General features: G+C 46.4%; 2 protein-coding genes across 3 annotated transcripts in view; one reads left to right on the forward strand and one right to left on the reverse strand.

Annotated features, from left to right (window-relative positions):
- LOC144126237 (salivary anticoagulant protein P23-like) overlaps positions 1–25,612 on the forward strand; it is a 339,317-nt gene that overhangs the window by 164,719 nt on the left and 148,986 nt on the right. The gene's annotated exons all lie outside the window — the stretch shown is intronic.
- Positions 2,003–17,915, reverse strand: LOC144126229 (protein 5NUC-like). Its single transcript, XM_077660277.1, has 9 exons — positions 17,589–17,915; positions 15,621–15,758; positions 14,681–14,906; positions 10,611–10,796; positions 9,470–9,670; positions 7,406–7,666; positions 6,402–6,557; positions 5,237–5,428; positions 2,003–2,457 (listed from the first exon to the last, which is right to left on the reverse strand). Exons 1-9 carry the CDS (start codon positions 17,802–17,804, stop codon positions 2,219–2,221), a joined length of 1,815 nt encoding a protein of 604 aa, XP_077516403.1. The 5' UTR covers positions 17,805–17,915; the 3' UTR covers positions 2,003–2,218.

The following is a 25,612-nucleotide window of genomic DNA, read 5'->3' on the forward strand; positions in this document are numbered from 1 at the left end:
CGGTGGCGCCACCGTACACTACAAATCTAGGGCCACTGCATAACAGCCTGATGAGGTCAGTTCCAATAATATTGTGCGCCGGGCTCATGACCTCTCTACCGCGATTGCATGCTGTGTCCTTAAGGAAAAGGGGACAACCTTGGAGCTTTCCGCACCTTTCTCCAAGTTCCTGAACATTCACAGTATAACCTCATGTTCCACAGCAACATGTCTCGTCAACGCAAGTATTAGACAGGTCGTGAGTGGCTGCCAGGGACAAGGCATTGCGCGCTTTGCTTCGCGCATATGGAAGTTATCCCCGCGTAACGGCTGTGTACGAGTCCTTGGGCTAATCACTGAGTTTATCGTGCTATAGATGTTGAGGACTTTTCCACTGCAGCTGTTCTGCGAAGGGTTTATAGCAGTGAAATGCACTCATGCGTTCGCGAGAATCTCGAAGGCGATACCCTGCGACGCATTCGTCTGATGACGTGCAAAAGAGTGCAAATAACGTTTTGTTGTGGACTAGGAGGAATGCGGCGCCCATAATCTGGGTCCTGTGAGCACGTATATATGAGTAGGTGTGCGAGCAGACACGCATTTCACTGCATTACTCATCCAACAGTATAGCTGCAATTTTAGCCCACAGACCGGCATTTCGTTAGCCAGTGTAGTCTTCACATATCCCTGCGCTGCCCTTCAGACAATGGAACAAAGTACCGCAGTAATGCCGTCCATGGCGCCCAGTAACTGTTGTTGCCGCAGCTATGATGTGGCAGTGACCGCAAGCTCCACGTACTGTGGGCGCGCAGATTCTGCGCAGTTTTTCTTGAGTGCGCTTCTTGTCGCATCACGCTTTGCTCCAAGTGACGTATAATAATGCATCAATATTGGTAAAGAAATGCGGTTTATGGTTTATGCTATATAGTATATAGTTTATGGGGGTTTTAGTGCCTCAAAGCGACTCAGGCTGTGAGGGACGCCGCATTGGAGGGCTCCGGAAATTCCGACCACCTGGGGTTCTTTAACGTGCACTGACATCGCACAGTACATGGGCCTCTAGCTTTTCGCCTCCATCGAACAGCGACCGCCGCGGCCGGGATCGAACCCACGTCTTTCGTGTCAGCAGCCGAGTGCCATAACCACTGAGCCACAGCGGCGGCTTGGAAAGAAATAAAGAGACACAGTCTCGGAACTTTGAAGTAAATCTGTGATGTTGAACCTTTGCGAACACATGCACAAGTCTTGTGCCGTGTGTGTTTTCGCACTTGTATTTGCAGCATGAGTGGAGCGCTTGGTGAAGGCGAAGGGTAGGGAACAAAATTGCAACAATTTGTTAACAAAGAATGTACTTGCGCAAAGAACACAGGACACAACAAAGTAACACATACGACAAGAACAATTCAACAATTCAACATATTCAACAATTTGTTGAATAGCAGTGCGGACATTTCAGGTAGCTGGCCCAAGCGTACGGCACTTCTACATTCCTCTGAGCAGTCCGTCTCGATAATGACACTTCCTGCACAAGAGCTTCGGGGCTGCCAACCCGTGAAAATAAAAATAATATTGCTCTCCTGCAGCTTAGACACAGCTCCATGGCGGTGTTGTGATTGTCAACCGTCTGTAAGTGACCGCAATCTGGCAGGCAGAGAGACCTGCTACTAGCTGGTGAAGTTTCATTAATATCCTGTCGCTTGCCAAGTCGCTTCACTGCGTAATCTAGGTACTCAGTGGCCGGGCGCGCGCGCGCGTGCATGTGTTTCAAGCTATACTCCACAGGCAGATCGGGATGCCAGGTATGCTGTGTCTCTTGTAGTTCACATAACGTTGCTCAATATTTTGCTTCTCGGTGTCTCCGAAAATCTGAAAAAGAGATCTTCTTTCTTTTTCCCACAATATGGTGTTTGATGCTGTCATACACGCTCCACGCATGCACCCAGACAAGTTTAACGACACACATAAGACACAAGAAGTAAGAAATGGAATTTTTCAACTTCCTAAGAAAAAAACCGGCACATGGTTCAAATTACTCCACCAATTTTAATAAGGGCGCCTTACAAAAAAAAAAGGACTACCTATTTTAAAAGATGAAATGGTTTTATTCTTCAATATGTCAAATGATATCTGATTCATTTGAAAGAAGAAATACAACAACCTTAAGCTAATTTATTGCTGAAGTGGTCCACCTAGCAATCTTCGTTGCTTGAGCCATCATCCTCCAAAATTCGCTAAAAAGTTACATTAGACGTTCCAATCTGCGAAAGATGTTATGCGCGTATTTGCGGAGTTCCGTGTAGTAGGAGAGTAGCCTTGCGGATAGCGTAGCCTTCTTGCTATACCATGGATCTGTGACAGGGTCGCCAGGAATTATCACATGGGCAGTTCCATTCAGGACTGTTACGCGACCTTCGATGGCGGATTTGATTGGGGTCATCTTCTTGATGTAATCCACGAGCACTGTGTAGTCGACGGGACCTGAAGAAATTCGACAAGAGAATATAAATGTCGTCTTAACAACTTTTTAATGGCAGCCACATTCATTACATGCGGCAGGTTGTTCGCATCACGGCCCACCATGAACATTGAGCGCCGATGGGTAGAGTACTTGCCAGCCAGTCATGAACAGTGCACAGTTGCCACTTTTCGGTAAGAAAAGACGACAAAAAGCAGTAGGGCTTGTGGACGATCTTAATGCAAAGCTACCGCCATAACAACCAAAATCAGGCTTGAAAAATTGTAAAACATTACCAAGAATTTGTGACAAGCGCTTCTAGTTCCCTTCTCTGCCACCACGTGGCGAATGGCTTTGAATAATTAAAAATAGCGCATTGACGTCATCCATGACGTAATGAAGAGAGAGAATGACCAAGAGGCCTCCTATTGGCTGCTAGGCCTGCGGCACGGGATGGGCACTGTACCGAATTTCTGGTATTTACCACAAATTGCGCATATTACATATGCAGGAATAAAATTTGTGATACTCACCAACAGGGCTGTGCAAGACCTCACATACTTTCAAAATAAGACATTAACTGACCTTTTTTTTATGGAGGAGCAGTTAATCATTTTTACTAAGTGCCACACGGATCTCTAGACCGTAAACTCAGCTGTTATCAGGTGTAAGCAGCCAGGCTAGTTAGCTGACACTTGCGTGGCTCTTCATTAAATGTTACGAGCAGGAGCCTTCAGGGTATCAAATCTGTGTTGCTCGTGAGATCGTGAAGATATAGCACACTTGTGGAAGCAATCGTCTAACATTAGTAGCCCCTACGGCATAAAAAATATAAAAATAATTGTCGGTGGGTACTACGCCAGCGTACAGGAGCCCACAGGAACAGGAAAGAAAACCAGACTCTGCATGGGCACTTGTTTTGGCCCCAGTCTTGTCTGTGTTCGTGTGCGGTGCTGCAATAAGGTAACCATGTGGGTTAGTTGGTGTATTTCCGACATAACTTCACCAGCGAAAGTACGAGACGCCAGGAGAAGAAGAACACAGGACAACGCTGGTTCAGCGTTGTCCTGTGTTCTTATTCTCCTGGTGTGTCGTGCTTTCGCTGGTGAAGTTATGTCTGCGCTGTTGCAGCAAGGATATTTTAGCATGGTCTTCTCGAGTTAGAGCTGCGATGCCAGGTGTGGGTTGGTCGCGCCAAAACAGGGTAGGTCGGGGATGTGCGGCCGGCGCGAGCAATACAGAGCCCGAATTCCCCAAACTATTCGCATATACCAGCAGCTCGCACCATTGACACGCGACTTTAGGATATCCAAGGCGCCAAACCGTCACTGACCAGTCTACCGGAAGGAGTTTTCATGATTTGGCCACTGCATTTCTCACGAAAACTGCAGGTCCTACAACGCTCCCAGGTTTTCGTGCGACATTGTAGCACATGTTCTCAGTTCAACTCCGTGGCACCTTCCTGTAGTAGATCACAATACGTACGCGGCGCACAAATACCTACGGTCCGTATTCACAAAGCTTCTCCTCGGTTAGGGCACGTTGTGAATAACAGGACTATTGTTAATTTGTTAACAACAGTTCCCTGTACCAGCCAATAACGGAGCCCCCTGGCGTAAGCGAAGCTTTGTGAATACTGCATGCTGTAGGCCTCCTCCAGAACAGAATCTAAAGCAATTCATCCCTCATGGTTAAACATAGGTTAACAAAAATGTGTTTTTATGCAAATGCAAAGATCCACTGCTTGTAGCATCGCGCGGAGCCAATTTCAACTGAAACCGCGAGAGCAGAGCTGGCACCCACTTTCCTATGTTTGCGAGATCAATCCTGTTCTCCAGAGAGAGTGAAAAGACAAAGGAATAGTTCAGACTTGCTGAGCTTCTAAACTGTATTTCCTTTTTTTCAGTGTCGATAACAAATTTTTCAACTCCCGTCTTTTATAATTATTAATTAATTGTGATTCACAGTTTATCATGACGACCAATTTGTTCTGCGGGTTATACATTCTCCTTGTAAGTATAAACAGAGGCGAAGCACTAAATTCCTTGCGTATGCATGTTTATGGTTACATGAGGTCGGCCGCAAACTTTCGGTGTCCAGACGTTGGTCACGAATGAGACAGGACAAAAGGGAGGTACATTTGATAGGTTTATGCATTGGTAGAGCACGATAACCAACGGTTAACGAAGGGTTTGACATGTCTCTAACAGGCTCAACGTAGCTGAAAGCATTTAATAGCTTTGTGAAACTGCTCCCTTGTTAATGTTAACAACTGTGTGCTCTCCGATGCCTCGGAGAGTTTGAATTCGCTCTTGAATTCTCCTAAATGGCACGGCTACATGCTTTACTACGACATCTAGCGAATGTAAAATACCACATATTACCAGCACCGGTTCAAGCACCGTCAACCTGTTTATTTCTATAATTAGGCTGTGCTGTAGAATAGCCAACACACTTGGCCAAATTTCAGGACGGCGGCGACCCCGAGACACGAGGCTCTTCAGCAGAGCGAAAAATAGGACTGGCTCGTTGAAGCTTCAAGGCTACGTGCCCTGGGGCGGTCACATACGTAGAACTTTCAGCGGAAAAACGACACTGATTTTTAGAAAAAGCGAAGTGGAGCTGTCATTCGCAATCGCCTTTTACACCCCCCACCCCCCCTCTCTCCCGACCACCTCACAAGAGTTCACTGTAAACTCGATTCAGGAGGTCTCTACAAGCGGGTGAAATTCGGGCTAACACTTATTAACTTCGACGCAGTAGCCAGCATGCTTCGATAGATGTCACTGAGTTGACCTTTACCTCCGCTTGTCGCATTGGTTGCTTTCTTGTAGCCGTCTCCGCCCCTTGTGACATAGTCTGTGGTAGCGATTCTGTACGTCTTGGTGTCTTCGACGTGCTCGTACCGCGGTACCTTACATCTTGTGCACAGTACTTGCAGTGACACAACTCGACAACCAGCTCTCAGCTGCACGTTGTACGTCACTCTAATGCCTGTAACATCGAAGAAAGACTGTTAAATGCAAAGCAAAAAAATTCAAGAGCGATCAGTTAGATAGGTGCGGAGGAAATGCGAGAGCATTCTTACCTACCTTCTCTTTCGTGCTATCGGTTGGCAGCCTGCAGCCTCAACAGTACCACTACTACTTCTACCGCTACTTGTAACTTCACTAGGTCACTATCACCACTATGACCACTTGAATTAAATCACTATCACCTGCTACTGAAGTCTCCTTACCAAGCTGCTATAGGGCCAGTGTTTCATTATAGCCAATGTTTCATAACAGCCAGTGTTTCCATAGAGCCGGTGTTTCATCACAATCGGTGTTTCATCACAGCCGGCGTTTCATCACAGTCGGTGCGTCATTACACTCAGTGTTTCGTTCCAGCCGTGGCTATAGGGACTGGCAGGTGGGTAGCGGGAACCCCCACCTAAGCGTCATCTGCCACCTGCTATGGTTGACAAGTGAAGGCTTCATGCAGACGCCGATGCCAGACGGATTCGCCGTCATGGACCTCCTAATGCTCTCGCATCCCTGGAAATGGGTCTAAATAAAGTTATTACCAACCAACTAACCGCCAAACATTCGAGGTTGTCGACGGCAGTCTTATTTTCTACTAACGTTTTTGCTATCGTCAAAAGTGTTCCCAAATGGTTTTCTTGCCAGTCTTAACTGGTCGATGCGATCGATGACAACACTTTAAAAGGAAGATTTTGCTACATTTCAGAAGAATGGGCCATTGTCTTCAATATTTACATAACAGTGTCTTACAATTTTCCAATTTTCAAAATTTTTATCTGAGAATTCTGGACATCTAAGTCAGCCGATGTTGATTGTTTCGAACAGCTACTGAGGCATAGAGCGTCGCTTGTTCTCAGCGACCTTCAGCCTGCTGCCTGCAAGCATGCATGTACGCTGCTTCCGAACACGGGCCCTAAAAATGTCTCCAAATTTTAATCACTTACCGGAAACCTGTAGAAATTGACCCTTCTTATTTTCATAGCTGTACTCTTCGACAGAGTGCTCGAACATGTCCCTCAGCTCGGAGCCGTTGAGTGTCATGATGACGACCGACTGCCCGAACGGCATCGTAGCCAATATGTGGCCCATCGTTATGTTCTCTGGTTTGGGAGGTGAAAAAAACAAACACAAAAACAGAAATCGAAGACATAACGTCAGCAAAAGGGGAATTTGCAAATCGAAAGAATTTCGATTTGTGTACGACCCTTTTGGACCGAGCGAAAGGGACAGAAATACTAATTCAGAATTAATAGAGCCGTTGTTGGCATTAATTGAAACTGGCTACTTCACTGTTTCGACGCTTGCAATGCGTCGAAAACGACAGAGGGTAACACCGCGCACGAACTTGCCATTACGTTCAGGCGACGGACGAAAGATAAAAAAGACAGCACATAACCTCCCCTTTGCAAATCATGTACACTAATTATATAATGATAATCGTCGTTCGGACGTTGAAACCGAAACCTGAACAGCGCGAGAGAGAAATTCGATAAATAATTTATTGGTCTTACGTGAATACCACGTGGTAATTTACGTTACTAATGGCTTACGCATCATTACAAAGAAGAAAACACGCTTTAAAAAATTAGGCGACTTTTGTCCTTTAATGTGATCAAGAGACACAACTCAAGGCGGTCCAGCAGGTCTCGGCAGCTCTAGAAAGGCAGCGACCGAGCGAAACCGAGGAGAAGGGGGCAGCACCCCCAGGAAGGGGGCGGCGGCCCTCTCGGACCCGCGGACGTAGCGAGGGACCAAGACCTCGAGGAGCACAACGCACGAGACTGACGTAGTGGCGGCGTCGCGGTAAAAGCTTGTCCTCCCTGCGTGGAGGGAGCCTAACCGATTCTGCAGGCATTTTCAGTAAAGTTGTTCTCTCTCTCTCTCACGAAGAAGTCGTAGTTCTGTGCCTTTTCAGCGCAAGCTATAGCAAGCAGTGTAAGATGCTCACCCATCTGTGGTATCGGAGCCCGGATGGCGCCGCCGTTCAGCAGGGCACCGTTGACGTCGGACCACAGCTCGGGCTCGCTGCTCTCCATGTCCGCGTAGTAGGCGAAGTAGGCGTCCGCTATCAGGTTTCCCAGGTTGCACTCGCGCAGGCGGCAGATGTTGTCCGCCTGCTCAAGCAGCACCTTGGAGTAGCCGACAACCGCCTCGATGGCACGCGTCACGTTGTCCTTGTAGCAGGCGATGATGTCGAGCATCTCCTCGTCTTCATGAAAATGTGAGAGTTTTTGAACAACCATCATTTATGCGAACTTATATGTTCTTTTTTGCATGGCAATCTGAGACCTCTGACTGCACAAATTTGCTGCAGTAACCCCAGACAACCTCACATTAGTTCATTTCAGGTCTTCGACTGATATTTTTTGAATTAACACTTAAGTACCGTAATTTCATATACACGGTCAGCACCCGGTGTATAGTCCGCAAGGCACAAATCTCGTTGAAAAACAAATTTTTTCAGTGTATTGTCCGCACCCAGTACAGAGTCCGCAAAGACCGAGTATACAGACAGCAAATTAACAAGGCCGCTGAAATGGCAATGTTTATCCTGACGCCTCCTTTGGCGGGTGTACTTTTTTTCAAATCGCTACCAAAAATTCTTTAGTTGTACAACCACTAATGTGCGGCATTATGATGGCTGCTGAAGCAAAGAAGTTCATCATTTCTGTACCGGCAAGTCGTTGTCGCCACCACTTTTTCTTTAGAGCAGACGTCTGTAGCATAGACTTCACACCCTTCTTCCTGATAGGATATACACACCGCACAACACTGCGGTAGCCGATTGTAATACCACCCAGAATGCGCGCATGCCTTATGAAGTTAGGTGTCGATGATCAGCCATGTGCTTTATTGTCAATGTCGGTTTTAGCGAAAAGGAGCGATATTCTTCATATGAAGACATCCATTATTAAGAGTGATCAAAACTGCGCGGTGTCAAGAAACGTAAACAGCGTTCATGGCTGTTTGCTACTTTCTTAATTAAACCCTCTTTCTAAATACACACACTCATTGGCATACGCCAGTAGGCATCCTTGACCACGTGATGCAGCACAAGACACGGAAGACCTATAAGACTTCCCTTTAACCAAGTTGAACGAACGTGCCTCAATGTCTTAGAGTAGTATGGAAAAAATCCCAAATGGTCTAGGGGTAGCGCGTCTTGCCTTGCAACCCAAGGGCCATGGGTTCGATTTGCAAATAATTACCCCAATTTTCTTTTCAGCGAAATTAATTTACTTTATATCCTTACATGTCATAATTACATTTCAGTCATGCTACGCCCTCATAGGTACGGTTTAAGTCACCTGTTATTCGTTTTCATTCCACACTTCACTGTGAGACGTCACAACCCTCTCGACCAATCGCGATTTTTTCTACAGGCTGCCGGCGACGCCGTGTTGTTCGCTGAAGGGTAGCCTAACGTTGTCGAGTAAAATCTCTCAGCATTGAGTCACGTTATTTCAGGGTATTTTGAAAACAAGATTGCTGTGTAGCCCGCAGAGCGCAACATTTTAACACTTCAACACGTATAGACCGCGGGCTGTATACCGAAACTTACGCCAACTATTTAATTAATTTATTTATGCATTGAATGCGTTTAGCCATCGGGAATGTGTATTCACAGGCTCCGTTCCACAACCTCCTGCTTGGTTTCTCTCTCATGTCCAAGACTAGTGCGCCTGCCCTTTGCTTTTGCTTGTCTATGCCTATACTCGCCGGTCCATTGTCAACATCTTAATCCCCATCCCCTTTCATATGTTCCCTCACCTGATCACTTTCTGGCGATGCTGCTTAGTGCAGCTTCCTCTTTCATAAAAAAATAAGAAGAAAGAAATAGCCGGAAAAAGTAAAAAAAAAAGGAAATGCTGCACTGAATTTACCCATGCAGCTGGTGTCATTTTTATGATTAGTGTCGCTAAATCTCAGACCATATTAAGAGCGCCTTTGCCAAAGTCGCGTGCTTGAAAGGTCTGTTCATTAAAAACACAATGTTCTCTCCTTTTATTACCTTCTTGTATCGAGCTGTTCAACAGGATTGGGTTTCCTGTCCAGTTTGTAACGTTCCCGTCCTTATCAAAGGAGACTCGCAAAAAGCCCAGGAACTTCCCGAACCAGTAGTCTTGCACGACTAGGCCATGGGTACCGTCACTCCTGTTGACAAGGGTAGGGTAGTCCCCTTCTGGAGTGTTTTCTCGTGGGTAGCCAGTGCCTGAAATGAAATTTCCAGCACAAGTTTAAGATACCGTTAAGGTATGGTTATCCCGCTCATGCAAAATTGGTTGAAGCCTGATGAAGCTACAGCAGTCGCGAATTCTGAGTGCTCAAAGCAAGAAGCTGAACAATAATATGAGTCGCTTTGTATGGCATTAAAAGCTTCTTTTTATCATGCCTTTGGTAGCGATGGCACCCGTTCAGCCTTTTGAGTTGAAGTCATATCTTTGTGTACGAAAAACAAATAATAATACACCTTCTTTTGGCGCGCAGCCAACTACATCTTGCAGCTAACTCCCAAGTTATCAAGTCGTGCGCAAAATAACGCTGAGGAGGGGACACAACTTGTCAAAAATAAAATACGCTTGCTAAATACAGTATGCATAATTAGAAAAGAAAGGAAATCTAGCTGTTAATTATCTTATCCATGTAGAACTTACAAAATTTTAGCCCTTGGTTTTAGTTAAGTGGCGGCCTAAACTTTCTAATTCATTTGTTCAGAAATTCTGGCGCAGTAGAGAAATCACAACCAAGAATATCGCCTTTCTGTGCAGGCTAATGAATCAATCGATTTTCAGTTTAAATTTAGCTGCTGTGAAGTCATACGCCTTGTAGAAATAACACAGTTTTATTTTCTTGGTAACAGGATGCCTATTCTCGAAATAATAGACATTTTCCTAAACGTTGGTTCGCTCGACGACTTTAGGTCAATAATACGTTATAATTTCGCTTTGTAGAATACGGGATCATAATTGAGGCCTACTTGCATGGCAATAATTTTGCAGTAATCGGCAGTGAAATACAACATGTCCACGTGATGAACGAAGAGTTCTACAAAGCAACACTGAGAATATGTAACGTTGAATTCAATAAGGGGTTTTTGCATTTAAGACCACGCGAAGAAAAGATGGGAGTTTGAAATTAGGAGCATCGCATACCGTGATACAGAAACGTGTTCGTGTGTCCACCAACGAGGAGATCCACTTGCGGTACTTGCTTCACGATTTCGAGGTCTCTCGGGTATCCCGAGTGGGTTATTGCTATAATTATTTTTACGCCTTCCTTATCAAGCTTTAATGCTTCTTTCCTAATGCTCTCCAGGTCGTCGTCGAACTCCACTAGACCTGTAAGAAACAAAAGGCTGATTTGCAAATTGTCAGTGAGAATAATGAAAGGAGAAAATCTAAAAGCCTGCAAAAACAACAAAGCAGCGTGTTTATTTGATTTCAGTGGTTAATGAACCTAACAAATACTAAGCTTTCTGGGCTTGTACGTAATTGCTGCTAACTAGAGAAAAAGTAAAATCCTGGTTCCGCACGCTCGTGGAAAACTCCTCCAACCGCACTGAGTGGTATTCGCCACTAGTTAGAGTTGCTCTCAACACCATGTCTCTCGATTATTCCCTCAGTAGTGCTCTCAATGTGTCTACAACTTAGATCACACAGGTATTAATCAATACATCATTATTCTTAGAGCGCCTTTTTTTTCTTCCGCTACATTTAAAGCTTATTCCTGAAATATGATATCAGTAGGTCGACATTGTCGCTGAAAATTTCGTTACAGAGATGATCATAGGCAAGAATTTCACCAGGTTATGGCCGTGAGAGTGACAGATGGTCTGTTCGCTTGCTGTACTGCAGCTTTGATGTGTGGTGACAGAAGGGGCCTCAGAATCTTTATTGCAGATACGCTTTCCCGCCTGCCTATTGAATACGTTTCAAACCAAACCGTAGGCAAAGAAATTTTCTCGGTCAGGTAGTTTTGCATAACAAAACAGCAGCTACAGTTTGTACTGATACAGATCAAGTATTGCAAAAGGTGCTGGAACACCTTATATGAGAAAAGCCCCTTAAAAGATATTGACACCGGAAATCCTTCCTTACTATAACGTTTGAGAATAACTCTCCCAGGAAGATGGTTTGTTGCTCCGAGGAGAAAAGATTGCAGTCCCCGATGTGCTGAAAGCCACGCTGGTCAGTTTTGCACACGAAAACCATCATAGAATTGTAAGACCATAGCGAAGGCTGCGCGTGCTCAGCTCGTGGTCCAAAATAGAAAAACAAGCTGAAGAAGTTATCAGTAATTGTCACTTTTGCTGGACGTTTGACAAGTCTGCAGTCTGCTAAGACACCGTTCGCGCCTTTGCAGTCGGTGACATTTCCACAAAGACTAGGGCAGAAGCTTGCGATAGACATTGTATAGGATCGCTCGTGAGGGCCTATTTAAGCTTTTGATATATGACAATACTGGTCAATCGTCTAGCACTCGAAGTTGCCAGAAGTTGCTTTTGTACCAAGTCACGTTGCATACTGTTGTCGATTTTCCGCAATAGGCATTTAGCCGCGAAAGCTTTCCGGATGAACTTGTAGAGGACAACGGTTCGCATTTCGAGACCCGAATTTTGGAAGAATTCTTGCGTGAGAGAAGCATTAGACGTCGCTCCTATTACGTGTACATACAATCTGCAGGAAAACGGTGCAATCGAAAGATACAACAAGGTTCTCAAGGACTGGACACAGATGACCACGGTGAAGCAGATTTCTATAGTCGATTACCTCGGAATGCATAGGTTGACGCCGCACGCAACTGGCGTGTCACCACAACTGCTTCTGCACGGCTGTCGACCGAAAAAACTACTCAGCATTGTAGGAATGCCATCTGGGAGTGACGTAAACGGGGCTGTTGCAATGAAACCTACTCGAAAGAGATTGCAAGCCAAGTGGTCATATACAAAAGAGTACACGGATAGGAGACGTGGTGCCAGGCCCCCATCTTTTCGAGGAGGCAACCTCAGTCAGCAGCCAATTCCCACAGCTACAGGCAAAGCATCGCTATCATACACGGGTTCACGCAAGATATACCAAAGAAAAGGCCGGCATTCTTTCCTACTAAGTGACGACTGCTGCTGTGATGCATCAAAATTAGTTTCAGTGCAGGAAAAACGGTCTGAAACTACAACGCCCTGGTCACTTCTGAACGATGATACAACTGTTCCTAAAGGTTGCACCAAACCAGCAGCAGCCGAACCGGCAGTGATTACAAACTACATTCTTGCATTCCTGCGGTTGAAGCAAGCAGCCCAACCCATCCTCAAAGCAGCGCAGGGAAAACATTTCTTCCCTGTGCAAAAGAGCGTTGCCCAACCGGCAGAGTACGGCACTAACCTGACTCTGTCGGTTGGGATAGGGGTTATTGGACCTCGCGTGTCCGCAATCGTATATCCTCGATCATAGTTATTTACCGATTTGTACTGGAAGACCGTGGTTATTGAGGATGTTAACGCCCTGCAGTCGGCCTTTGAGTTCCACTGCCAACAGTATGGCAGCACGCCAACGGCCTATCCAGTGAGAGTTACCTGTAATTAAGCAGCGACTGTGGAGCTCATTTACTCGTGCGTTATGCAAGCAGCTGTCGCCAGTCCGTGCTTGAGAGGCAAAAAATTCTGGCGCCAAATAAAGGCGCCAGTTGCGTTATCGAAGCATCTCTGTACTTGTTTGGTAATCAGGCTGCGTTCATAGAGAGGCTTGGCTGAACCCTCTTTGATCAGCATGCAGAAATCAGCAGTCTCCAAGTAAAGCTGTCACTTTTGCCTTCCGCGGTTTCCTTAGTTCGTCCTCATAACACTTCTAGCAATAATGCAATTCCAGCAATGCCGCGTGGGCGTATAGAGATGTAAATAAATATAAGAACAATAAATAAGTAAATAAATAAATACGAGGACAGAAAAAAAACTGAGTTACCCACACACCGAAAACATATACAATTACAATGCCCAGTGTACTTAAATAGAGATACTGATTCCGAATACACTGTCCACTCTATACAGCAGACTTTTAAAGCAGGCCGGAAAATTTGAAGTTCGAAACAGCGACGATGACTACAAGGCAGCTTGGAATACTGCCGCTGATTCGACACAATAATAAGCCTGAATAAGTTACTAATTACATTTTGGGAATAGTGGGAGCAACGTCAGAAAGGACGAGTTGGGGCTCCATGATAACTGTGTGCGCATTCGTTTCCATGGACGTCGCCTCTACGATGCCCTTTACGTGTTTCCGAGCTGCAGAGACGCTATTTATATATAGCTCGAGGTACTGCACCAAAAAGGACTGCCCTTGTGCTTAAAGCTAAAAATAAGAAGGATAATTATCTGGCTTAACGGGAAGCTGGAGGAACAAACGTGCGCTCAATTTTCTTGCAGCGCATAACGAATGAATGGAAAACCTTTATTGCTTAATAGAGACAGTTCCGCCGCTTTTGCGGTTATAGCCTTCTTTCATACAACTTATTTAAGTGCGAGAAAATGGGTTGCATGACCGCACTTCATAAGCTGTTGCATATTTTGATGGGAACCACATCACATACTCATTTAAAGCAACCTTTGAATATATTTCTGCTGAGAGATGACTGGCCCTTTTCATATGAAAATGTGGTCTGCACGTGGCGCTGACATTTTATTTTTCCTTTATATATGTTGCTTTTGAAGATGCAGTTAAGATACCGGCTTCCTTTTAGGCTAACCGTCTTTTTGTCCTAAATTAAAACTAAGAAAACAATACAAACAAGCGCCCCATCCACTGCGTTGATGTTATTTGTTGTTGGTGTTGTTAGCTTCTGTGGAAATGGTACACATCCACAAGAGCGATTGGCCAGGGTTTGATGCAGTCCCGAACAAGAGATAGAATTCGTACTCCGTCAAGACGCTATTTCTGACATTTATGGAGCTAAGCCATTATTTTGGTATTTCTGGCAACCGTTATTTCTGATGTTTTCTTTGCCACTTTCCTTTCTTGTACTGGTCACCGCTTGCGCACGTAGATGGTTTTGCAATGTCTTATTTGTTTGTGTCTTTATTACTGTGAGCGAACCCATTTCGCTCCGCTGATATTTCGCGTACAGCGGCGCCGCTCATCATCTCGGGTGACATCTCGGGTGACATCTCGAGTGACACATTTCAGAAACTTTCCCGATTCTTTAGGAACACTCGGCGCTTGAATGCCGTTCTTACCAGGCTTTGAAAGCACGCGGGTTTCTGGAAGCACTGCTCCAACGATCCCGACTGGTGTGCCATTTATGTTGACAGTCACCGACGTAGGAAGGCTAATATTTCGCAGAAGAGGTTCTTTCGAAAAGTTGGCATTCGTGTTCACAACTGTCACGTTTGCTTTTTTCATTTCCAAGAGAAAGGGCGCCAGCCCAGCCGGCCCGTCGTCAAATTCGTGGTTCCCAAGGCACTGGAATGAACACAAAAACAATCCGAAACAGGTTACCAGCGCAATTCTTAACCAGCATTTTTTTGTCTCAGTTATACTTATAAATAATTTACTAACTAACTAACTTATAACTAAGACACTAACTATAAGGCGCTCACTTGAGCACTTTACATCGTCGTTACAGAGTCGAGCTCAAGGAAAACAAAAATAAAACCGTTATTAGTTTTTCCTCTCGCTTTTACAGTCTGTAGAGATGGTAGAGTAATGCCCGCTTTTTCATATTTCAATATTGGAAAGTTGAAAAGTCCCCCTAGAGTTTGTAATTATAGTTTTATCATTATGTCACAATAACCTCGCCGCGTCGATTTCTTCTCAAGAACTTTGCCCCATCGCTGCTGGCCTAGCAACCGCACACAACGCAGTAAGACCATGTGGTTAAGTAAACAAGACAATTGAAACGAAAACAGAAAAACGAGAATATTTTAGTCGCTAGTAATCGAATACTATCGTAGCCGATGTTCGCCCTCAAAGGCGTTAAGGTGGCTTTTAGGGAGTGTTAACAGGCCTACTCTGTATTTTCTCTCCAGAAGCTAGTATTTTGGCACTTTTATGTTCGTGTTTCATTTAACTCTGATGGTATTGTCTGGCTGAAATGAAACACAAATAGGCTTATACCATATTTTTACTTTCTAAACGTAACGTTTTGGAAACGTAACGACAGAACACTTTGCTTACCACGTAATCGTATCCCATTCTGGACATGACGGCCGATATTATCACTTGCTTCAGCACAGTGTACCATGCGGTTCCTTGGAAAAAGTCTCCAGCATTTAAGAACAGGGCACCTGGGTATTGTTTTTTGAGTTCTTTAACCTGCCACAAAATAAACATGCAGAAAGAATGCTGTTGTTAAGAAAACTTAACCTTAAGAAAGGGTTCTTATCAGTCAGTACAATTTGACTTGTTCTCAATGTATACTTATTTCGGTACTCCAATACCATCTTATTACAGTCAAACCTCTTTATAACGAAATAATGGACATAACGAATGAATGACGACTTTCCTTGGAATCTCGGTCAAAACGAGCTCTAACGAAGCTGCGGCTATAAAAAAGTAACCGCCTGGCCTCTTCAACATCGTTATAACGAGGTTCAACTTTATTGCAGCAATTATTGCAGGTTTATTTTAAAAGACAGTGGAGAAGATAAAAATTACTAATCCTACTAGAATAAACATGCATACAATAACTATAGATGATTGGTTACAGTAATAGTGCGCCGAAATAATTCCTCAGTGTCATCGTTGACGCCTGCTAGCTACGCATGCAGACTAGAAAACTTGTAGATTCTAAAATATATCAATTAGTGGTGTAACAAATAAACAAACAACCAAATAAACAAACAAACAAACAAGATACATCACATATGGGAGCTCTCCATTCGTCACTCCTTTGGGAGCTTAGCTTGCTTACTTAGCGACAAAAATGTATGAGCAAAATGCTGACGGCAAGAAGCTAAGGCCTGTAAGGAAGAGGCGGTCAGCTCACAGCAGACGCCGCGCATGTGCTTCTTACCGGCGGCGAACGGCCCTGTACACAGACACCACCTGTTGCTTTTCTCCTGTGTTCATATTTTTGTTATTATTATTCTAAATTAACAATATTGAGCCTTCTACACAGTCATCACCAGTTACAGTTCTGCCTTCAGTTCTTTAACCACAGCGCTATTCTTTGCAGGTCTTTCTATCAAGCTGCCCCTAACAAGCTTCCTCTTGTTTATCATTTCATTCTTCGTTGTTGTCTGAACCGCTATTTTTACAAAGAGATAATTACAATTACAGCTAACTCCCTTTTTATTCCCTACTCATATGAGCGCGTTACACTTCATGTATCACGGAACACGTACTAGAGACGCCGTGCAGACTGAATACTTTATATGTAATTTCATCATTCTAACATCTCTGAGTCGCACTCGCACCTGCATGCCACAGAGTCAAGCCACTGCAAAAAAATAATAATATTTTTCGAAACATAAATGGGCCTCCTCTTTACATATATTTTGCCGTCGCACGCTTCGCAAGTGCAGCATCCACACGAACGTGTAGCGCCCCTCTGTTCTGTTGCGGTAAGAGGGCGGGTTCCAAAGGAGAACACACTTGGGGACGTCAGATAGGAGGTGAGATGATCAAATTCGCTAGTATATGGTGACCACGCCTGGCACCGGAAAAGGTTGATTGGAGGCCATTTGAGATTACTTTTGTCGTGACGTAACCTAAGTGTCCACGATAATGATTATGTGGCAGCGATAGATGATTTGTGACTGCTAAAGTGCTCGACACGATTACTTCTCATGACGTAGCAACAGCACCCTTAGAAAACGAATTTTTTGTACACTCTCCAGTCTTGTCGCTGTCATCGCATTCGTTCAAAAGCCGCAGTCGCACGTGCTATCACTCCTCAGAGAGATACCGAAAAGAGTGTTGCCTACGGCATACTCAAACCACAATCAGCCTCAAGTGTAAATGTGAGGGCGAAGTCAACAGGAGTAACAGCAGAATCCTTAGGCAGAACAGTTAACGACTACCGCTATATGAAAGAAAATTCGGGATTAAGTATTTGTTTATATAAGAAAATATCAAGAAATGAGCACTGACCGTTACCGCTAACCATGGCAAAAAAATAAAGCTTCGCAGGTCTGCACGCACCTTGGTTGTGATCCGAGCAACGCCTCCGACGCAGGTCTCGTTTTCTTTGTCTTGCTTGCTGCACATTGCGCCGTATTTGGTACTTTCTTCGATGTGAGCGTGCACGTCGTTGGTGTGCATCACGGTTAGAGTAAGGTTGCCGCCTCGTGCGAGGCAGCATGCGAACAGAAAAGACAGAATCACCAACGTCGACATAGTCATACCGTCGCCGGCCATGCCTACCGAACATCGGGGGAAGTCCAAGCGTTTCGCGGCGCGGTATATATGTAAGAGAAGAGAAACGAAATTATTGTCTTCGTTCTGACATGTGACAAGTGACAAAGAACGAACCGTTCCTACAAAGATTTTATCTTCGCCACGTCCCAGCGCATTCAGACAGGCTCGTTTCCTCGACATTTCAAAACAAGGCGTCTGAAAATTAAAAAGTTTAAAAAAGCACAAGTCAACAGAGTAACCTTAGATACAGTCCTAGACCAGCTGCGTTCTATGGGCATGCAAAAGGGCAGGACACTACCATTAAATTTCGCTGCCGCTAACTGCATTCCAGTATTCCCAAAAATTAAGTAGTCGTTAAAGACAATGATGTGTACAGGTGGCAAGAAAAGATCGACGCTTTGCCTTTTGTACCTGTTTATTGTTCTTCCTTTTTTTCCTTCTTTCGCTTATTGCTCGCTGGCAAACCTGCCTGCGTGTGTGCGGACGTTGGCCTCGTTTAACAGGGCTGGCTGTCACCAGTCGCATTCGCCGCAGTCGGCTTTCTACTAGTTTCGAAACCATTTTCAATTCATGAAAAGAAAAAGCTACGGCAGTGTACACATTGAGCTCATCTCAAGCTACGTCTCCGTGCAGGAGAGCAACCACCTCTCCGCGACATGCGCCCTGTGATTGAAGCGTATTTCACTAACATATGCCTGCATCGTCCCCCTCCCCCTTCCACCAAGCAGACTTCGCTTGAATGGGTCTACAGGCTGCCCATTCAGTGAATTTTCTATTTTTCAGGAAGTTTGATGGATAAAATTTGGCGAAAGGGGAATCTTTACGATGTTCAAAGAATTTTAACAACTGAAAGGGTCTCACTTCTTCCAAATTAACGAAGATTTCAAGACGCTGCATAGAAAAAAGGGTCTGAAATAAGATGTGGGTCCAGATGCGGGAATTTTCGGTCAGGGCAAGCAACTGCTCTCGAGGACGTGGCATTGTTGTTGCGTGGCCTAAATGGGACCTGGCCATGTGTGCCTTGAACTGAGTGCCGTCAAGGGTTCGTCTGTAAAGGAGGGGGTCAGGGTTGAGCGGCGATATAACTACCACTCTTTTTTTTCGCTGTACAGAAAGGCGACCATCCTGCGACAGTATTAGCAGCGTCATGGAGGTGTCCGGCGGCGTCGGTGTCGGTGTGAAGCCTCCACCTGCTGGGTGGTGTTTAGGAGGATTTGCCTGTCTCCACCTGCCTCCAACCTGTCTACCGTCCCCATCTCTTCTTGTCCTTCTCCCCTTCCCTTCTTAATTCTAGGGGAGAGGGGGAGACACCCGACGAAGAATGACTCAGCAAAAATTAAAACGATCAAGACGAAAGTGACTCGTACAACAGCAGACCTGCGTGCAAAATGTACAGCCTCCCGAAGAGCGTCTGTGCAAAAATGAAGCTTGCGGGTGCTATTCCGTCTGGCATTGCTCGGGAAGAGCAACCTGGGTCTCGCAAGCCCCACCGGTGGCTGTGTTTAAAACAGCCACCTGCCGGTGCAGTGGTGCATCGCTTAACCGCGACGCCACTGCGCCGGTAAGCGGTATGAGGGCTAGCCGCGATCGGCGAATGCGACACAGTTTGCTCAGTTGCGTAGTCGGAATTGGAATAGGATTATAATTGGCATAGATTGGGGAGTGAAAGGAGCATGCTATCGCATTTCCTCGACATCAATTCAATTGGTCGCTTCTAAATTTTAACTCCGCTCTCCCTTTTCTTCCATTCCACAAATATTTGGAGGTATAGTTATATGTACAAACGTTTGCGCAAAATAAGAGACAATCACAAGAAAGGTGCACAAGACAACGCGCCTTTCTTGTGATTGTCTCTTATTTAGCGCTAACGTTTGTACATAGAACTATGCACTAACTAGCCCAGCAACAAGTGTTATTTGGACGCATATAGGAGAGTACAGTGAAAGGAGAGGCGCGGTAGTTGTTTTACTTCAAGTGGTCAGCTCAATCATGGCGTGAAGGAACAGGCAGAAATGCAGGAGATAAAAAGAAGTTCAGGTGTGCATTTTTTCAAATTTAACCTTCTAAGTTCAGCCATATTGCAACTTGGCTGTGGCAACACTGTTCCTATTGGCGAATTTCCCGTATGCACCTTAGTGCGCAAGCGCAGCGTGTCCCGGAACGCACGTGCGCTCAGTCAGGTTCCAAACAGTGAAAGTGTCCATTGACGGTCTATAAGCAAGGAGGTATTGGTCCGGGGCGTGTCCGCGTGCGTCCAATTTGCGCTTGCCTGAAACCGTTGTATGGCGACAGGACATAAACCTGCAAATGAAATAGGTGCTTTGTGGCGAAGATGGGACACTCTCACTCTGTCCTCCTACTACCAAAGAAGTGCTTGCCCCACGTCACTCGTTTGAGATGGAAGCCGGAATCAGCATAAGTATTGGACCGGACACTAGCCATGTAGGCTATCGGTCCAAATATTTTGTACAATTTTTTTCAATTATGAAATAAAGCTTCCTTTTTGATGATGATTTAGCTTATCGTTCTCAAGCGCACAGCTTTTCGGACAAATCTCTCTGAAATGGTCGTCGCATCCAGTCCGAAACCGTCGTCCTGGATAACGTCCCATAGATAACATCTTCTGAGGGAAACTAAGAAAATATTCCAAGTCTTCCGATTCTATGCTGGTGGCAGGTCACTCTCTCGAAAAGGTGTCACTTTGGGTTGGCGCTAGTCGGTGGTAATCAACTTTAGAAGAGCGAACCTCGTTATTGCTCAAAAGGAGAGAAATCAAAAGGCCGCAGGATTTTTGTTCCTGAAACGGATGCTAGGCGATTGCGCAAAGCTTTGGAAGCATGGCATTGAGCCGTCCATGTGCGCTACTAGTGCTACGTGGACGCTCTCCAAGTGTAAATGTCTTCGACAGCATACGCGCTCGCCCCGGGTTCCCGCAACGCGGTACAGATGTCGTCTATATCACATCTCACATGCTCACGTGTGTAGCAAAATGTCAGCTTCCCAGCCGGCGCTTACGGCAAAGACGTCAGTAGGATGTATCGCCGCAAAAGGATACTTTAGTTTGGAATCAAATCTGCCTTTCTTGACGACCACGAAGATCTTCAATTTTTCACGGATAAAAAAAAACAACTGCGGGAATGTCCACCTGTGCTAGGAAAACGTTGCTCAGAACAGATGCTATGCAAGAAACTATACAAGCACAATTGTGTTGAACGAAGTTTCCCTCCCACTCATTGACTGCTGAGGATTGACAGAAAGACAAAATTTCCAGGAAAAAGACTACTTAAACACTGCACCTGGCCATAAAAGCGATTTCATCTTTATCATTCGTTGTTCAGAGCTTAGCACATTTCATTGCCTCATCATGAGACATGGAGTGGTACATGTCTTCGGCATTTACGCTAACACCACCAAACTGTCTCGAGTTATTGGTCCTGAGAAGGTCGGCCACAGCGTCCGAGTCCGGAATGGTGAAAGGATCCTGCACCTTCAACGAAGTGAGATGTTTTAAAGGGCTACCTCGTGCTGCCCAGAAACAATAGACCGGAATAGGACGCCACCTTTCAGTGTCTTTGCCGGAAATAACACCGCTAACTGGACGCCTTGCGCCTTCTTTACGGAGCTCGCCAGCTTCTCCAAATTGCGATTACGCAGCAGGGAACAGGATACTTCTAAAGTTATTCTCGATGGCCGCTCCAGCCTTCTCTCCGAATGAGCCTTCCGGCATCGTCCTTGTCTGCACATATCACTCTGAAACCTTTGGAGACGAGCAGATCGACGACAAGGCCGGTGCTCTTTACCCTTCGTTGCCGGCCTTGTGTTAGTACGCCGACGCATTCTTCCCCGCACCGCGGCCGAACGTCAATGCGGGCGAGGCGGGACACCGACTTGGCGGCTGCCAGCTACTCGGCAGGCTTGAGCACGATTTCGAAGCCGAATTTGAGTCCTAGGTTGACCAGACCCATGTGCTCTTTTGGGGCAGACATTTCGCCCAGGATGTGGACGTTCCCTCTCGTTTTGTTTTCCTTTTTTCTTGTTGGTATTGTCTGTATTGCAGAATTCCACAACTCTGTGATGTGGGACTTCAGCGCGTCTCTGTCGTTCTATCCGCCCTTCGTGTTTCTTTTGCGCTATTTTTTATATCATAGCCAGCATTATTTTTACAGCGCAGCTGTTAGCGGGCAAGTGATTCAAATACATGTAGGCGTTGGGTATATGATGCCAAGTTTTTTTTTTTTTTTGCATGAGCATTTGAAATAGTGATTTCATCGACGATCAAATTTTATGTTTCTTCTTTCAGCATCGGAGGAGTGCGGAGAAGCTGGGTGAGAGGTCTCGGACGGCAAGATTTTCCATTTCCGCTGTTGTCAACCGCACTTTGCCATGCCTCGTTGGATGCTGCCAAGGAGGAGGAGGATAAAAACTTTGTTAAGTCGCCTGCAGAACGACGCCATGCCGCGACGCGGGCCTTGACGTCTTCTCAGCGGGTGGTCTCTACTCAACTCCAGCGCGTGTTGCTCACGCGGTCGGTCGCCCTGAGGGGCAACGTTCCGTCGGTTCCGCTCGGCCTTTGTCTTTCAAGAGCCGCCGAGACCTGCTGGACGGCCCAGGTTCGGATCTCGAGGTCATAGCATTCCGCCGCAGCCGCGAGTCGCGCCGGAAACGTTGTACTTGTCGAAGCTTCGTCCGGGAACTTGGTGCAATCCCATAGGATGTGCGTTAGGGTGGCCTCTCCCGCTGGCATACGCGGCACACATCACTCACGTATACCTTCGGGTACAGATGATTCATTAACACTGGGGTGGGTAAAGAACCTGCTTGTAATCTTTGCCTTCGATTAAGTTGTTTTTGTTCGATCAAAGCAAGCATTTTTTCGGTGAAAATGTGTACCGTCAATTACGTCATCATTCCCCCCCCCCCCCCTCTCCCGCCTCATTTGGCGCTGTGCGCTGTGTGCGCTGTGTAGGGGTGGCAGAATGTTAGGTGGGCGGATGAGATTAAGAAGTTTGCAGGCAAAGGGTGGATGCAGCTGGCAAAGGATAGGGTTAATTGGAGAGACATGGGAGAGGCCTTTGCCGTGCAGTGGGTGTAGTAAGGCTGATGATGATGATGATGATGATGGTGATGATGATGATGATGATGAGGATGATGATGATGATGATGCGGTGTAGAAGCTTGAAGGTCGTCGCGCTTTTAATCGGTGATTACGTCAACATTTAATATGCTAGCCCAAAAGGACATCGCATGCTTTGCCTGCGATTTCAACACATTCTAACCTTTTAAGTTCGTCGAGCATCTGCAGCTGCCCTTTAGGCGCCCTTTTTGGGTTGAGCGGCTCTGTGTGCCAACGGTGCAACCGTAAGAGCGCGAGGAGCAAAGCGGAGGAGGAAGCAGCAGGGTGAGAGTGGCGGAGAAAGTGACAGAGCCTTGATTGGCGGGAAAGAGATGGCGTGAGGAGAAGCGGCTCCGATTCGACAACTATGAAGTGGCCACCCTGGACACGCAACCGTACTTCTTGCAACCTTTGACAGCGCAAAAAAGGCACACGTGAAAAGGCCGAGAAATACACAAGACAAGCGTTATGTTGACTTAAGACGAAGTTACTAACTGCTGTCACACGGGGGGACAACGCCTTGGAAAATGGATGAGCAAAATGGCGTCGAAATCAAAATATTTATGGGGCTGAATTGCGCTCACAAAGAACTGAACAAGTCGACAACGCATAACAACAAGCGTGCTCGGCGGTCGTCGAAGAACAGATCCCTCCCGTCTAGGATGAACTCGTTTTAAAGCCGCCAAGGGACTTTCAAGATACGGCGCCCCAAGCAAGTACAGAAATAAAAAAGTGTAGAAGCAGTTGCGCGTGGCTGCGGTCATGAGTGATAGTTCCTGGTCGCATCTCGCGTCAGTAACAAAATGATAAAGCAGCGTGCCGGTGGCTCTAAGCATGAACAAACAAACAGTACAAAGCCTCGAGGCATAACACCCCTCTCAAAGAAGTATCGCCCCGATGATTTAAAGATAAAAAAAGAACGTGAGCAAAAATAATCACGGACAACGAAAAATAATCACTGAAAGTTGTTAAGATCGGTGCCAGCGGGTCTGATCATTAGCAACGGAGACAGCAACTCTTACCTGCTGGAAGCCAACGCTAAGCTTCTTCGGGATGGTCCCGAGCCACGCGATAGGGATCGCTCCCACGTTCCCGACCCGAGTACCCCGAAGAGCGTCGCCCGGGGGGGGGGGGGAGTCTGGGCGAAGCGGAGAGGCCGCCGCAGTAAACGAGCGGCAGCTAATCCCCAATGGCCGTCACTAAGTTGGAGGAACGAATGCGACCTCGGTCCCGGTAGAGGAAGATCAGCGTGGGAATACGGTGGCGGGCTGGCGGTCATCTTCCGATACCTTGGCCGGCCCGGCTAATGGCAGAACCACTTTGGCGTCAAGTAGGCCGACCTGGAGCTCCGGTCTTGCACGTCGGATTCTGCGAATGAAGAGGCAGGTGTCGACTCCGAGCCCCACATCCAACAAAGTGCAAACGCAAAGAGTCTATTATCGGGCATAATAGTGATTATAAGCACACGACGTGTAGAACTTCTGCAAGGGCGCGAGAGGCGCCGCTGGGTTGCTGCGACTCTGTCGGAAACAACTTCGCAGTCATGTTCTCCAAATAGATTCGAATCTTGTGCGGGCTGAAGTAGTGGCAAAAAAGCTTTTCACTGAATTCATGGAGGCGAATAGGCGTCCACATCCATAAACAGTCATCCTGCTTGAATTCCGTAGGGCGTCGGGAGTCTGCGCTATCTTGGTCTGTAATCCGTAGCCGCACAAGGCATCGGGTTTGGTCTGTGTAATGAAGGTAAGGGGCGACGCCGATATTTTCCTCGATGGAGTTCGGCAGCATAGCGTCGAGTGTGGCGGTAGCCTCCCTGCCATCGACGAGCCTAAACGTGTCATTTGAGTAGCCTCGTGCGCAGCGGTGTTGTACGCGAAGACGATGCAGGGGAGGACGACATCACAGGTCTTGTATTACGCGTTGACATACGGGGCAAGAATGTCTGCGATGGTCTTATTCAAACGCCCTGTGAGGCAGTTAGTCTGGGGACTATGCGCAGTTGTCCTCCGCTGGCTTGGTTCACTTGTTGGGATTCTGGTAGCGTGACTGGGCCGGATAAGAGTCGAGGACGATCGGAGGAAGAAAACTTGGAAAACTTTACACAAAGACTATTTACATAATGTACAAGTAGGGCAACTGAGAGTGCGTCTCAGTAAAGAGAGCTTCTTAGCAGTCGGGAGTCTCTCCCAGCAAAGGGTGTCTCTCAAGAGGGGGGCTCTCTTCTGGTACCAAACCAGCAGCTCGTTAAATACTCTTCGTATTCCTCAGATCCCTAGCTGGGGAATACAGTTCGAAGAATGATGTCCAATCACACGATGGCACTGAGGTACCACCCACGGCAAGGCGGTTCTGATGTTCTCTCGCAGCTCGGTCGAGGGAAAGGGAACAGGACCCGGTCACGTTGTCGTCCACGCGGCCTCCAGGTGGGCGTGCACGTGGGTCCGGACTGCGCCCATCTGGACCCGGAAGGCACCTGCGTGACACAGGAATTCGGGCTGTCTCCCAGCAGGGGTTGAAATATCTTGTACTGATGACCGGAACGCGGAACCTCTGTCGAAGGCGCAGCTCTCGGTTAATTATTCAACCCCAGCGTGACTGAAGAGGTCAACACTGATCTTGTACTTCGTCGACCCGATGGCCTGTTCGAACACGTGGGGACGCTATTATCGTCGCTGCTTCCGACATTCCAGCAGCC

This window comes from Amblyomma americanum, chromosome 3, assembly GCF_052857255.1.
Source record: "Amblyomma americanum isolate KBUSLIRL-KWMA chromosome 3, ASM5285725v1, whole genome shotgun sequence".
NCBI lineage: Eukaryota > Metazoa > Arthropoda > Arachnida > Ixodida > Ixodidae > Amblyomma > Amblyomma americanum.